Consider the following 15,918-nt stretch of genomic DNA (forward strand, 5'->3'; position numbering starts at 1 on the left):
GTAGTTGTTTTCATGTCAGTGACGAGGACAATTCCTTTTCACAGCAGTGCACCTGTCATACCAATCCTCCACTTTAAGTCACAACGACTTGATTCACAGGCAGAATAATAGAGATCTCGTTAAGCTGTCACAACCGAACTGTGCAAATCTGAGACGTCAAAACACATTATTTTTTTTTATTGAAAACTATGTCTGGGGACACAGATAGCAGTAAAAACCTATACTTTTTATTCCTTTCCTAACTTGTTCAAAGGTGAACTCTTTCCTCATCTTCCACGCCCTTTAACTCCGAACACCAAGCGAAGTGCTCTGTCCTGGCCAGGCCTGTTTTACGGCCCGGTCTCTGTGTGCAGGTGCCCCACGCTGCCTGCGGGACCTGCCCCGGTTCCCGGGCCCTGCCCCGGTTCCTTCCCGGCCCCGCTCCCTGCCCCAGGCCCTCACCCGGGGCGGGGGCGGCTCCCGAGCCGCGGTCATGTGACCCGTCCAAGATGGCTGCCGGGGAGCGCCGCGCCGCGCCCGCCGCGGGAAAGGAGGAAGACTTTGAGATTATTGACAAAAAACAGCTCCCTGACGCGGCCGAGCTGAGGAACGAGGAGAAGGCGAAACCGGAGGAAGCGCGGTGGTCCGCTCCGATCTTGTCTCTGGCCAGGAAAGCCTCGGAAAACTTGGCGCTGAGCTATGGCAGCGCCCTGAAGTCCGCATCCCTGGTGGGATTGGTGTCCAAGCCCGGCAGCAGTGACAGCCCGGCAAAGACAAGTACGGCTCCGCTTCTTTAGTAAACTCGCTTTTGTGGTGCGCAAATGAGTTCGCTCCCGTAAGTGCTGCTGGGTCGTGTCAGTGGTGCATGGGTGTTACTTTGAATTTCTTTTTTTTTTTAAGATGCTGCAGTTTTGTATTGAAGTAAAATTAAACAAGTGACACAGATGTAGAATTTAAGAAATGCATTATAACCAGAAGAAGCCTAAACTCTTATATTTGAAGAAATTTACTTTTGTTTTATTTGCTGCCTTTTCTCCTTCTCCTTAAAGCTCCAGCAGCCTAGCTGTGCTGAGGGATCTCTCAAAATTCCACATCCTCCCTCCAGTGCTGTTGGTTTTGGGAAGGAATCTCTGTACCTTTCATGTCAGAGACTAGACCAGCAAACTAAGTTACAGATTTGTTATAAGTTACTTTTTAACTACACTAAAACTGCCTTCAGTTTAACTTCAGATTTCTTTGTTCAACATTGGCATCTGTAGATCTAGCAGCGCTACAGATTTGTGGAACAGATATCTTAGAAGTGAATTAAAATGGCTTTAGTTGAATCATATGGAAAATACATCTCAGCAATATTTATAATGTGGGGGAGAAAAACCCAAACCCATTCAAATGCAGCAGAAATTGGGCCTGGAGCCTTGTACTCCAGAGTCTCAGACTGGTGCTTAATTGTTCTGGAGCACTGGAGCTCAGTTTTGCTCCGTTTGGTGCTGACCTTTTTGTTTTTAATGGTACTGAGTATTCAAAGGGAAGTTCCATGCAGTTGAGTTGTGACAGCATGGGGCAATGTTACTGCTGATGGACTTCTTCTTTTTTTGTGAAAATTCCTCAATGTTGCATAGTCAGAGTTGAAGATTAATTGTCCTGAAAAATAGACTTTTTTCTTTTCCTGCATCTCAAAGTCTCACACCAAACTTCGCGCGGGTTTGTTTCCCGAGTGCCCATCTTTGGCACCAGGGATCTAACCTGACAAAGTGCAGAATATCCCAGTTTCTTTGCTTGCTTTTGGAATAATGCTGTTGATAGATGTAATTGAAAACAACACACAGCATTTGGCAAGGGGCAGGGAATAAAATGTTCTCCTACCTGAAATTAAGCTCCCACATTTCTTGGAACTTTTACCATAATGTTTCCGCTTCTTCCTTGTAAAGTAAGGAAATGTGCCACGACCTCCCCACGTTGTTCAGAAGATTTGGATAATATGTTGATAAGTTTTATGGGAAATTCTGTATGAAAAATCAGTTAATAACTTGTATATGAAATGTGACAGGCCCTAAGGCACCTGTTCTACCTGTTCAAAATTACTTGCCTTTGACCAAGCACATAAATATAGTTTAAAGCAGGTATGTTTAAGAAATAAGCCAAGGTCTGCAAGACCACTTGTGGAAAACTTGGAGCTTGGTGCCTGCTGTAATCTTTTTCCAGAGATTTTATAACCTCTGTCTGCTACTTCAGATATGTCGATCACATGTTCTAAACACATAAACCCCACCCTAAAACCAGTGTCTGCCACTGAGGAAATTGTGTCCTGCCTTGCAGAGAGGCCAGAAGCTTCAAATCTAAAGAAAACGAATCAAGAAAGACTTGCAGTCCCAAAGACCAAGGGATGGAGAACTGTGAGCTTTCCTTTGTGCTTCAGTGTTTTCTGACTTCAAAGTGTGCTCAATAATTACAGTAAACAAGGCATGTGGCTTCAAAAAGATGTTGAAATAAATCTCTTGAGTTGAATAAGATACAAAACTGTGTGACTGCATTCTTAAAGATTGCAGCATCACATCTCTGATCTTTTGCACTGGGGTAACCTGATTCCTAATCTTTAAAGCTTGGCTATGGTAGTGTGTCTAATAGCTGTTTATTTTGCATGTACCAACCTGCACGGTTTTGCAAAAGATGTGTAAATTTGCAACAGTCTCAAAAATATTGTTCAAGTATTTAACTTAATGCAAACTGATATTAAGACACTTCTCAATTTAGAATTGTTTCCATAAAGAGCTTTTCATTCATGGTATTTTATTTTTTTAAGTCTTGCAAGTAATATGTATATCTTGAGCAAGGTGTAGAGGCAAAGTATTCCTGGTAAGTAAAAAATTAAATTCAAAAAACCATTAAAATGGTTATCATTGCTTTGGAACACCCCAAAGTTTCTGGTTTTCTGTTTGTGCAGCTTTTTTTTTCTGTTCCTAATGTGTAACCTGACAATATTGAGATCAAAATTTTAAATATTATGGTGTTTTTAATCCTCAGCCTCATGTCAACACATTATATACAGTTTTGAGGCTCTAGGCAATATATAGTATACTTCTTCATATATATATGTATGTCTGTAATCTAATGTATATTGATTATATACTATATATACTAGTGTAAACACTGTATATAGTATATATACAATGAGCTATAGAGTAGCATGCAGAGATGACAGCATTTTGTGTGTATTGTGGTTATTAAGGTCAGTTAGATTAGAATGACTCTGTTTTCCCTCTTCTGACACAAGGAGGAGTTTTGCTCATTTTTAACCCTAAATTAACATTGTGTGCACAAAAAGGAAAATACTGGTGAAACTTTTACAAGATCTTAAATACATTGTTAACCATCTTGAGTGTGACTGACACAGGGCTGGGGCTTCTGGCACTGCTTTTTCTGCCAAGTATGGCCATGTGTGACCCACAGGTGACAGCAGGACTGTCCTGCTGAAACAGCAGTGGCTTAAACATAGTTTTGGTGTCCACTGGGCTGTGGTTGGCAGCTCCTGTTAGGGCCTGTAGGTGCCTTAAGAAGCAAGGGAGCTGGTCTTGGTCCTGGTCCCACTCCCCCTGTTGTCCCAAAAGAGGTTCTTTCACTTGGTCTGCAAGGGGCCAATCCATGCATGGAGTGGAGGGATTTGATTTATTTATGGCTTTGCACAGAAAGGTGGCTGGGTGGCAAATCCACAAAGCCAGCACAACTACCAAAACTTTTCAGTATTTTAGGCATTAATGTTCATTGGTTACAAATTCCCTAGTTCTCTTATGAATTACCACTCTATCTCTTCTTGGTCAATGATATCCTCACTTCCCAGGCTCATTAGTCTGCATGCTCAGGCTGTCTGTTCTTTTGGGTCACTGGGTTTCTTGGGTCAGTGGTCACACTCTGCCCCTGCCAGAATTACCTTCTACCCAGTCAGAGCTGATTGAGCACAGTTGCTACCTTGGCCTTATGAGCTTCTTCCTTATTGGGGGTTCTGCCAAATGTCATAAAGTCATGGAGTATGCTGGGTTGGAAAGGACCCACGAGGATCATTGAGTCCAACTCCTAGCCCTGTACAGGAGCATCCCCGGGGGTCACACCATGTGTCTGAAAGTGTTGCACAAATGCTCCTTGAGCTCTGTCATGCTTGGTGCTGTTACCACTGCCATGAGGAGCCCATTCCTGCACCCCACCACCCTCTGGGTGAGGAACCTTTTCCTGATCTCAACCAAAACCTCCCTGACTTAGCCTCAGGCCGTCTTTGCAGTGCATAAATTCTGTATCCTTTGAGTCCACTATCAGTGCTACATCCTTTTATTAATCTCAGGTCACTGAAGCATGTCCAGCCCTAAACCTTAACAAGGCAATTCTGCCTACCAGTGACTCGCCTTTGTAACACCTGGGCGTCACTTACAGCTTGCTCGTTAGCTGATGTTTCACTGCTTAAATCACCGTTATCGTTGCTTAGGCTTGAAATCCAACAAAGATCGAGAAACATCCTTTCTTTAGGTAAATCTGTACATAATTCCACGTTTTGCAACACGCCCCGGCCGGGCCGAGCCCGCCCCGCGCCCCTCACACGGCTCTAAGATGGCGGCCGGCCCGCCGCCGCGCGCGCCGTAGCCGTGGTAACGCGGCGGGCCCGGGTCCCTCAGCCCCGGGGCCCCCGTCCGGCCCCGCCGCTCAGGTACGGACCCCGCGGGCCGGGGCTGGGGCCGTGTCCCCCCCGGGGGCCGGGCGCGGCGTTGAGGGGGGGTTTACCCAGCTCGCCCCCGCCGCAGGTCGGAGGCCCAGCTGGGGCACCGCGGCGAGGGGTCTTTAAAAGCTGCGCAGCGTCTCCGTGCAGGTTGTCCCCAGGTGCTCGGCACTGGGGAGGCCGCACCTCGAGTGCTGTGATCAGTTCGGGGCCCCTCAGTCCAGGAAGGGCATTGAGGGGCTGCAGCTGGCCCAGAGAAGGGCAGCAGAGCTGGGGGAGGTTCTGGAGCACAGGTCCTCTGAGGAGCGGCTGAGGGAGTGAGGGGTGTTTAGTCTGGAGAAAAGGAGAATCAGGGATGGCCTTATCACTCTCTACAATCCCTGACAGGAGGCTGTAGCCAGGTGGGGGTCGGGCTCTTCTCCCAGACAACCACTGATAAGATTATGGGATATAATCTTATGCTGCACCAGGCGAGGTTTAGGTTGGACATTAGGAAGCATTTCTTCAGAGAAAGGTGATTGATTATACTTTGGAAGGGGCAGCCCAGGGAGGTGGTGGAGTCACTGTCCTCGGAGCTGTTTAAAGAAAAACTGGATCTGGTACTCCGTGCCCTGGCCTAGTTTCATCATACATTGGACTTGATGATCTCAGAGGTCTTTTCCAGCCTATTTGATTATGGGGCTGTAAAGCAGCTTTCCTTTCCCCACCCATGTGCCCCCAGGTACACGGTGTCACACCATGGAGGAGCGTGCCAACCTCATGAACATGATGAAGCTCAGCATCAAAATCCTCATCCAGTCAGCCCTGAGCCTGGGCCGGACCCTGGACTCTGACTTCCCACCACTGCAGCAGTTCTTCGTGGTGCTGGAGCACTGCCTCAAGCACGGGCTCAAAGGTGGGCACTGGCTGCCAGGCTGAGGAGAGGCAGGTCAAGGAGTCTGTCATGTCCTGCTGTGGCTCCAGCTTGACTTCTGAATGGCATTGATAATTCTGTAAACACGATGCTAATCAGTAATGCAGATATATCTACGTGGTTACCCTTGTACACCCTGTATTTTGTGCCTCCTAAACTGTCAGTGTATTTTTAATGCCCACAGACATGTTATAAGCTGATAAGACAAAGTAACAAAGTAAATTTTGTCTAAAATTCTGGAGTTGGAAGTCTGTCATTTTTCCTCACAAATCTCTCTGTATGCTCCCTTTAGTGAAGAAGAGTTTTATTGGACAGAACAAATCATTTTTTGGTCCTTTGGAGCTAGTGGAAAAACTTTGTCCTGAAGCATCAGATATAGCAACCAGTGTTAAAAATCTGCCAGAGTTGAAGTAAGTTAATTGTTGGGGATGATGCATTTTGCTCATACTGCTGGGAAAAGGAATCCTTCGTGTAGTCTCTTGGCTTCCTTAACAAGCTCTTATTCCCAAAGAAAAAAAATAGGATGTGTAGGAGGCATTGACTTCTCCAAGAGATAAGGAGGATATCTCAAAATATTCAGAGTTTCTGACTCAAACAACGCTGTCAGATTGAAAATAGCATTTAGAAACTTCTATAATCTTGCTAAAAATAACTAAAGTATTCACAGGTATTCTTTCCTCTTCTTTCCCCCCTTTTCATGATTTTATATCATTTTGTGCGTGTGCTGTTAGTATTTGGTTTGAGTAATTTAGGATGATTGAGATAGACTTGATTTTAATACTAGGATATATTAATGGTTGGATTATGGTGGTAGTTTACAATATGTATGGGTTTTCAAATTAAGAAGACTTTACAATACACTTTCCCCAAAGAAAGGAATACACTTAAATGTTGTTGTATTCTGGAGACAACAGTTCATTTCCCCAGAGATTTGTTGTTTTTTAGTAAATAATGTCCTTCCCCTCACTTTGTAAACTGAGAATTTTGAATTGCACAAATCTAGTTAATAAAACACCTTGGTTTTACCAAAACATGCTTTTTTTCTTTTTTAGGACTGCTGTGGGCAGAGGGAGGGCTTGGCTTTATTTAGCACTCATGCAAAAGAAACTGGCAGATTATCTCAAAGTACTCCTGGACCATAAGCATCTCTTAAGGTAACAGCACAGACATGTATTCCTGAATATTCCTGAAACATTGACACCTCCCATGGCTCCAGGGAGAGTCATTAATTGACCAGTTATAGCCTGATCTTGCAGCCTGCAGAAGAGCAAGTGGTTAATTGTTTTTGTAGTGAATCTACAAAGGAACTTGCAGAGTAGTTTTTGAGAGAGTTCTAAATCTTCTGCCTTATGCAATAAATAAGTGAGAACTCAGCTGAGTTTTGCAAAGGCTGCATTACTGTTTATGTGATTTCAGTGATGGAAATGTCATTATAACTGTTTGATGTGCAGTAATGCCTTGTACTGTTTGTTCCAGTGAATTTTATGAACCTGATGCATTGATGATGGAGGAGGAAGGAGCAGTTATTGTGGGTCTGCTGGTTGGACTGAATGTTATTGATGCAAACCTCTGCTTGAAAGGAGAAGACTTGGATTCCCAGGTGAAGATTAAAGCTTAAATAGGATCAGTTGGTACAGGATTCTTGTAGAATTAAGTACATCTATAAATACTTTATTGAGATGGGTCCAGATTTCTTTCCGGCATGATCTGTGTGGCAGCTTGTTGTGTTTCCCTCAGTGAATTAAAAGAAAATACATAAGTAGCAGTTTATGGAAACACTGTGAAAACTAATAACTGCAAGGAAACTGTTCACACATAATATGGTTACTTTGATGCTTTTATGGCAAATGCTAGCTTGTATGTTTGCTTCAGCTAGGAAGAATATAGGTATTATTTGTGTCTCTAAATCCAATCTTCAGATTTTTATAATTTTCCAAATATACAGTAATGCCTGCTCCTACACATAATTGCACTGTGAAGGTTTGTTAATATCTTAAATATATTTTTCAGGTTGGGGTGATTGATTTTTCCTTGTACCTTAAGGAAACACAGGACAGTGATGGCAAACAGTATGTATGGGGAATTAATAATTCTAAATCATTACCATTTTTGTAGAACAAACCTGTCAGACAGTCTGTGGGAGGATGGGAGTGCTGGAGATTTCAAACTATTAATCATCCAAAACAGAGAACCCAAACCAGATTTTGTTACCTAAACAAAAGTAATATCTTTCAGAGACTGAATTTGTGGTAGTTTTAACAATTTAGAGAGTTTGAGTCTTGAGCTGGGACCAAATAAAAAGTACACAAAATGTTGGATTGTGGTTTTATTTGGTTTTAGAAGAGATAATTTGCCGAGCCACCCATTGCCACCTCACTGCTTTGTTTCTAAGCACAGTTTCAAAAACCCTCTCAACTAAGCAGCTGTCTTTGAGGGAGAGATCAGTTATGGAGGAAAAAATGTAATTTTAAGTGAAATATTAGATTTGAGACTGCAGTTAGCAACACAGATCAGGTCTTCTAAGGTCTTCTAAGACCTGTAGCAAATGAAGGGATCTTCATATTTTATGTGCTTCTGTCACTTCAGAGCACTTCACTGTGGAGCTTCTAAGAAGCAGCCAAGCAGGTGCTTCACCTCCCTGGTGCTTCTGATCCAGCTCAGACACAAGTATTTTTACAAGGAAAGGATAAAAGATTTTAGCTCTGTTTGCAGGTATATGCTGAAAGCCCTAGTACAGAATAGCACTTTAAAATGAATGAGTTTCTTCTCAATCAATAAATTCTCACTTTTACCACTAGAGATGGAGGGATTACAGCTGTTCTTGACCAGAAGCATTATGTGGAAGAACTGAACAGACATCTAAGGTGGGATTTTCATCTGTTCTCATATACAAACACTTGTCCTCTTTAGCTTTTCCAGCATGACTTTGAATGTCTCTGCTGCCAGTCTTGTAGATTTTTGTTTGACACTGAAATTTTCTGATTATTCCCCAAAAATCTTAGTTTCATTTTGAAGTCCTACTCGTCTGTGGGTACATGCAATGTGGAAAGCAAGGGTGTGTAGTAGTTTACTTTTTTTAGAGTGATTAACAGAACATTTTGAAACTATTTTTTTCAAGAGAAACTATTGCAAGTGCATCTGGAAATTCATTCAATGGAGGAAGAGTCTCTACTCTTCCCCCATAGGTTGCTCAGTGGGACAAGCAGGCCTCCCTTACCCTCTTGAGCAGGAGAGGTGTTACGACTGCAAAACCTAAGCCAGAATAGGGCTGCCAGCAGAAGGACATGGTCCTCTCAGTGCTTAAGAGGGGCAGTTGTTCTTCCTCTGGGTTTTTCCCCAGCTCACCAAAGTACTTCATTGTTAACAAATGCAAGATGGTAAAAATACTGTTGAGGATAGGAGTAAATTTGAACATTGACACTTCATTTATTGTTTTTATGCGTCTCTCTTCCTTGCTGCAGTTGCACGGTTGCAGATCTCCAGAACAAAATAGACTGTTTAGAAAAGACCAATTCAAAACTCCAGGAAGAGGTTTGTATCTGGTCTGTTCAATATTTCTCACAGCTCTTTTCCATCAAAGACAAAATTCCCTAAGACTGTACCTTACACCTAAAAGAGAGATTTGAGTAGATACTGGTGAGCTGTGGGGACTGGACAGATTGACATGGGTTGGTGTGACTTCTAGTTCATACCACAGATCCAGGGTGGATTTTAGTCTTTTACACTATATGGTGCATTTCTTTACTCATTTAATACTTAAAAATAATTAATGAGGCTGTGAAGCAGAAGTTGGTGAACAAATGTTGGCGGGCACATTAATTTTGGCTGACAGTGGGTACGGCAGCAGAAGGGTCAAGCAGCTCCTGGGGAGAGCAGAAGGGGAAGTGAGCAGCCCAGCTGCTGCAGAGACTGAGCTACTGACTTCAGAATTGCTCCAGATGCTGCATGATTGCACAGTGATTAAATATAGATCTGTTCTCTTCACACAGCTTGCAGCAGCTACTGACCGAATTGGATCCCTTCAGGAGGAGCAGCAGCAGCTAAAACAACAGAATGAATTAATCCGTGAACGGAGTGAAAAAAGCGTAGAGGTGGGACACCTGTTTAGAGATGATGAGGATCTTTAAAATAAGTGATCTCTTTTGATCAGCTGTAGTGAGTTCTCCTGAGCCCACTGTCCACTGGAATGTTCAGCACAGTTGAGCACGTTGCTGTACAGGTCACTGGGTTTGGGTGTGGTATGCTCAGGCAAAAATACCCTTGAAGAAGGAAGAACAAATTCAAAGTATTAAAATAAAAAGTGTAAAGTATTGAAGTATTTTTATAATTTCTATATCTTTGAAATTTCAGCATATTAATGTTTACTAGGTCATTGATTGTAAAACAGTAGGATTTTACGTGAAATAGCACATTGAAATACTGTGTTACACACAATAATTAAAGAGATACTTTAAATACTTTGTGATCTTATGTAGCTGATGTTTCTTGTAGGTAACAAAAGAGGATACAAAAGTAGAATTGGATACTTATAAGCAATCTCGCCAAGGCCTTGATGAAATGTACAGCGATGTTTGGAAGCAGTTGAAAGAAGAAAAAAAAATCAGGCTGGTAAGGAAACTTAACTATAGAAAGTGAAGTGAAAGACACAGGATTCAGCCTGCGGGAACATTACAAATACAAGATGACAGCTGTGCACCTTTTGCAGCTGTTCAGAATTCATAGAGCAATTGCAAGCAAGATGCTGGGCATTGGTTATTAACAGTGTCTGTAAGGTACTGGGAATTGGGGTATTTGGAATCTTGGAAATTAACGGCCTCTTTTTAAGAAACCACTGGCATTATTATAGCAGAGACATAGTTTGTGTATGGGGTTGTCTGGGTTGTATCTCTGACCTATGGCTACGTAGCAGTAACTAGGAAATGTCTTTGTAAGGAACTAGAGAAAGAGTTGGAGCTACAAATTGGAATGAAAACAGAAATGGAAATTGCCATGAAACTTCTGGAAAAAGATACTCATGAAAAGCAAGACACTTTAGTTGCCCTTCGCCAACAGTTAGAAGAAGTGAAGGCCATTAACTTGCAGATGTTCCACAAATCCCAGGTATGTACAGGGGGCTGGGGATGGTTTTGTGGGGTTTCTCTCGATGGGTGGGTTGTGGTTTTACATCATTTTTTCAGTTGAACAAAACTGTACTGTATGATAGGCATTTCTACAAGGAAGCCATGGTGTAGCAGTGCTCACACAAAATATACAGAGCTTGTTTCCATTAATGAAACAAAATTTCAACTAACCTCTCCATGCATGAAGTAGGAGTTCAGCAAGCCTTCCTCTCCCACATCTGGTTCCAGAAATCCAGAGAGGATTTATCTCAATTTTTATGGCCTATTTCTTGATGCCTGTTCAGGTTTTACCCAGGTCCTTGCCTCCTTCCCAGATACTCGCAAGTCAGCAAAACCCCAGTGCTGAGGTGTGCCTTTGCTTTTGAAAGCAGTATTTATTTGGTTTGGGTTTTTTTTGCCTCTGAGTGCAGTTGCTACATTCAAATCATCACTGGTATTCTTATCCTGTCAATTTAATCTCGTTTTATTTCTTCAGGCTTTTTCTGAAGAGAACATTTTTTGGCTTGTAGCTAATCTCATAGGTCAAAACATAGTTAAGGTGGTTTGGGTTTTTTCTGAGGTTGTAACAAAACAACTGGAGCAATGTCTGCTCTGGAATTATCAGCATTTTGTTTGCACATTCCAGTCAGACCCAGGCATGGCCTTTGGCAAGCTGAACATTCTTTTTCTGGTGGCAGACTTTAAACACTGTTCACTATTTCCTACAGAATGCAGAGTGTTCATTACAACAGAAAACAGAAGCAATATCCTCTTTTGAAGGAAAAACAAATGAGATGATGTCCTCTATGAAACAAATGGAAAAGAGGTAATAATTGCAAGATCAGAAAGTCAACATTGAAGTCAGTAGAAAGTTTCCAGTATAAACCTTTACAGGATGACCTTCCATATGCCCCATAGACATTTGGGCCTGTGTGCCAGCAGGAGTTTTTTTACTTTCTCCTCTTCATCCCTCTGTGCTTGCTGTTCTCTCTTCCCAGGCAAACATGCCCATAACTGACCCACTGGAAAACCATAGCTCTTTCCATAAGCAGCTGTTGAAAAACATGTAAAGTTCACTTTAAGAACAGGTGTGACTTTGCTTTTAGGTTTTTTTTCAGAAACAACTGCTTTCGAAAGTCTTATTCCTCCACTAGCATTTTCAGTTCAAACTTTTATAAAGATCCCTGTAGCAACTCTAAAAGAAGAGGGTGAGAAGGTGCAGGGAAGGAGTGAATTGAAAACAAATGTCTGTGTTCCTTCCCATGCAGGCTGCAGCAGGCAGAGAAGGCCAGGCAGGCAGCAGAGGAACGGTGCAATAAGATGAAGCAGGAGCTGGCTGGGAAGCTCGACTCATGTCGGCAGCAGATGGCCCAGCTGGACAGCAAATGGTATTTAATCTGAGCAGGTGTTTTCCTTCCCTTTGCTGTTTCTTTAAGAAGTGTTTTCTACTCCTTTTATGCTTAGGAGGGGGGGAGTTTGAAATTCTGTTGGCTTCTGTTGACAGACATGACCCAGGGAAGCACAGCACTTCTGCACAGTGTGCAGTTAGCATCAGGATTTTGACATGTTTTTTCCAGGACACCTAATTTAGAGCACAGAGTAGCAGCAAAAAATCTGCTCATTCCAACTAGCAATGGAGCTTTCAATTGCTTTTTTTAATAAATGAGGAGATAGGTATGGTCATGCTTGTAGGCTGAGCATAGAACTGACTGTCATCCAAAGGGATTGGGATTTTTGAAGGGGCTTATGGGTGTTTTCTTAGGGAATGTTAATCCTCTAAAGATTTCTAAGACCGATTGAAAAATCTTTCACTGTTCAGACTGCAGGATAGAGTGTCCCTTTTAAACATGACAGTTTAAACACAGGTGCTGAAATATTAACTTGGGGGGATTGGTTTCTTTGGGGGTCCTTTGGTTGGTTGTTTTTCTTCTAGCCCTTCATTGCTGTTTGTTTTCTGTGACTTGAAAATGTTAACATATGTTTCATGTTAACAGTGTTAACATTTTTGACGTCTGCTGCCTGTTCTTTCCTTTCCCAGAATACCACTCTAGTTTTGCCCTCTTTTGGACAAGATTTCTACTTCTCACACTGTTGCTATCCTTAAGTGCTGTAGGATATTCTTCTGCTATAGGGTTTTTTAGAATGAATTATTTTTAAATAGCTCAACTCTGGAAAAGGAGTTAAAATCCGAAAAGGAACAGAGACAAACTTTGCAAAAAGAACTGCACCAAGAGAAGGATGCTACCACTCTGCTTAAAACAGAATTGCAACAGATGGAAGGACTGAAAAAGGTATGCACAGTTTCAAGCATTCAGAACAACTGAATGTGATTTATTTTTTAAGCATGAACATTCTTATTAACCTGAAGAGGATTTGCTGCCACGTATGGAGCAGTTTCTGAGGACACAGTTGTGCACCTGTACGTGTGTGCTCCTGTGTTGGCACAGGACTGCCATTTTCTAGCTATGTGGAAGGATGGTCAAAGCCTGAAAATCTTCCTTTTCTTGGTAAATATGGTTAAATTATTCCATTTGTGCAGAACCTGTGGGTAGTTCCCCCTTGTAATTTTAAAAATCAAGCCTTAGAAATAGGGGGATTTGCAAAGGAGCCAGTTCTTGTGAACTGCTTGGGTAGTTTGAGTAGACTGATGGAGGTTTAGGTCAAGCAGTGCACAAAAAACTTGATTTTGTCCTTGATTTTATAGGAGCTAAGAAAACTGCAAGATGAGAAGCAGCAGCTGAAGAAGGTCCGTGAGGAGCAGGAGCAAGCTCTTCAGGAAATGGGACTTCATCTCAGCCAGTAAGTTCTAGGGAACAGAACTCCTGTAAGTGACCTAAGCTGGAGCATCAGACTAATACCAAGAATTTTAAACCTCATTTACTTATAAAAATCAATTTATGTGAGAATTTTAGTAGGCAATTATGTATGAGAAACTAAAGAGCCATGAAATGAAAGTGAGGGAGGATCTTGTCAGAGTGAGCTGGCTGAGAGGAAACATTAAAGGAAATGTTTAGCTCTTGTAGTGGAACTGTGCTTTTCCTGCATTCTTCTGTTTATACTGAAAAAGGGGCAAACCCTGAGTTGACAAGTTTCCCAGTGATAGTGAGTGATTCAGATGGGTGACAGGGAGCTGGCTGAAGAATTGGGGTTTGAGTTCTGTGGCTCAACAGTGGAATGGCAGTGGAACTAAGTGACAGTGGAACTAAATAAAAAGTCATGCTGGGCATAATTTCTTTTTTCCAGATCGAAGCTGAAGATGGAAGACATTAAAGAAGTAAATAAAGCACTAAAGGTACTCTCTCGTGGATATTTTGACTAAGCATATGAATTTCATTTAACACCTTCAAATTTCACTGTGGTTATTCTGCTTTAAAAGGTGGCTTTTGAAAAATACCAACAATGTTGGTAAAATGCCTCTAAGTTTATTTATATCTCCAGTGTGGTTTTCATACCAATTTTCCAGGGTCATACGTGGCTGAAGGATGACGAAGCAACTCACTGTAAGCAATGTAAAAAGGAATTCTCCATCTCAAGAAGGAAGGTAATGTCATTCAGCAGATTATTTTTTAATAATCCATGGAAAACAAAAGTGGTGCTGTTGCATACCTTGCTAGGAAAGACTGAACCTGTTCAATTCCAAATCTTGTTGGCATGATAAATGTATAAGGAATAATTTGGCATTTACCACCTAAAAAGTAATACTGCCCCCTGCTTCAGTGCTCTCGGTGGAGAGCTGCTGTGGTTGTATTCAGGCTCCCTTCCCAGCTGAACAGGCGCTGCTCAGTGCCTGGCCCGAGGTGCGGAGATCCGGCAGCCGCGGGCGGGCGAGCGCAGCCCCTCCCTGCGCAGCCCCTCCCTCCGCGGCCAGGCCCGCGCCCGCTCCGGCTGCTGTTCCTGGCTGTCCCCGAGCCGGGCTGTGCTCGGCCCCGCGCAGCGGGAAGTGCTCCTGGGAGGGCTTGGCTTGGTGGGAAGCGGAGGGACTCGGTGGAGTTGGACAGAGTTCCCAAGGCCTGACTTCTTTCTTCCTGATGCTGTTTTTAGGCAGCTGTGCTCATTCTGACTCTTTTTTGTAGCACCACTGCAGAAACTGCGGGGACATCTTCTGCAACACTTGTTCCAGTAACGAACTTGCACTGCCATCCTACCCCAAACCCGTCCGTGTCTGTGATAATTGTCACACATTGCTGCTCCAGCAGTGCTCCTCTAACTCCTCCTAAGGCTCTCCCACCCTTAACAGAGCCACTTTAACATTGGAAAGTAGCCATTATTTTTTTAATTCTGAATTGCAGGTGTCTTCTGTGCAGCAGACTGGACTGGCTGGTCTGATAATTTCCACTGTAAGGGCAGTGTAAATTAATTTGTAGGGTTTGTGCAAGCTAATGCTTCTCCAACTGAAATAATTAAGGAGCTTATATCAACTGTAATTTCCCCAAAAGTTCTATTTGAAACTAAGATTCATTTTTCTGATTTTTATAGATATTTGTATTAAAATTTGTATATGGCATTTATACATTTATTTGATCCCTGTAGACATCATTGTCTCTCTGTACATGAACTTAATTTCTTTACCTTCACTGTAGGTGTTCCGTGTGTTCCCCTGGCTCGTGTACAGTTTTGTATTTGCTCTAAGTCAGAGAGGAAAAGGTCAATTTATGAATTGTCTATAGAAAGCTTTATAAGGAGTGTCAATGAATGTGCCTTCAGTTCACTGCGGAGTCAAAAACTGCACATTATACACGTTCTGGAAGTCGCTGTGACCACAGTGCAGTAGTTACACAATAAAGTCCTTTGCAAAAACTGAAAGCAAGTGAAGTTCTAATTTTTAACATCTGTCAAGTTACAGATCCTAGAAAAGAATGTTTTTCAGCCATGCATATCCAGGGTTCAAGCTGAAAGTAGCAGATTGTGTTTGGGATACCTGACCAACACTGTGGTATTCCCTGGAAGGTGCTGGAGGAAGAAAAAAAAAAGGCTCACTGTGTCCACCTCTGGGACAGAGGGGAGCAGCTGCTGCTCCAGCCCAGGGGACCCTGATCCTTCTTCTGCCAGGCCTGGGCTTGGCTGTACCAGGGAACCCAAAGGAGTTTGTGTTCCTGTGGCAGTGCACAGGGCTGTCACCACACCAGCAGCACGGTGAAGGCAGCCCTGGCCCCAAGCAGCACCCAACACCACCCGTGTGTGCCCCAAGTTCCAGAGCAGCTCTTTAACCAAGCGAACTTCTTCCAGAG

At 42.8% G+C, this 15,918-nt stretch overlaps 1 protein-coding gene across 4 annotated transcripts; it reads left to right on the top strand.

Moving 5' to 3' along the window:
- Positions 1-488: 488 nt before the first annotated feature.
- On the top strand, positions 489-15,468 carry RUFY1 (RUN and FYVE domain containing 1; the record flags this gene model as incomplete). 4 transcript variants are annotated; one of them, XM_084216148.1, is made up of 19 exons in its annotated part: positions 619-814; positions 2,296-2,372; positions 5,400-5,573; positions 5,884-6,001; positions 6,644-6,745; positions 7,068-7,191; positions 7,602-7,660; positions 8,390-8,455; positions 9,053-9,122; positions 9,581-9,682; positions 10,083-10,199; positions 10,524-10,691; positions 11,419-11,516; positions 11,959-12,078; positions 12,852-12,981; positions 13,395-13,489; positions 13,934-13,982; positions 14,154-14,231; positions 14,764-15,468. In XM_084216148.1, 19 exons carry the CDS (start codon positions 801-803, stop codon positions 14,905-14,907), a joined length of 1,905 nt encoding a protein of 634 aa, XP_084072274.1. In that variant the 3' UTR covers positions 14,908-15,468. The 4 variants fall into 4 exon arrangements, with proteins under 4 accessions (XP_084072273.1, XP_084072274.1, XP_084072276.1 ...); XM_084216147.1 differs by lacking the exon at positions 2,296-2,372 and having other exon boundaries at positions 489-756; XM_084216150.1 differs by lacking the exon at positions 2,296-2,372.
- Positions 15,469-15,918: the final 450 nt, after the last annotated feature.

This window comes from Fringilla coelebs (assembly GCF_963513975.1).
Source record: "Fringilla coelebs genome assembly, chromosome: 15".
Lineage (NCBI taxonomy): Eukaryota > Metazoa > Chordata > Aves > Passeriformes > Fringillidae > Fringilla > Fringilla coelebs.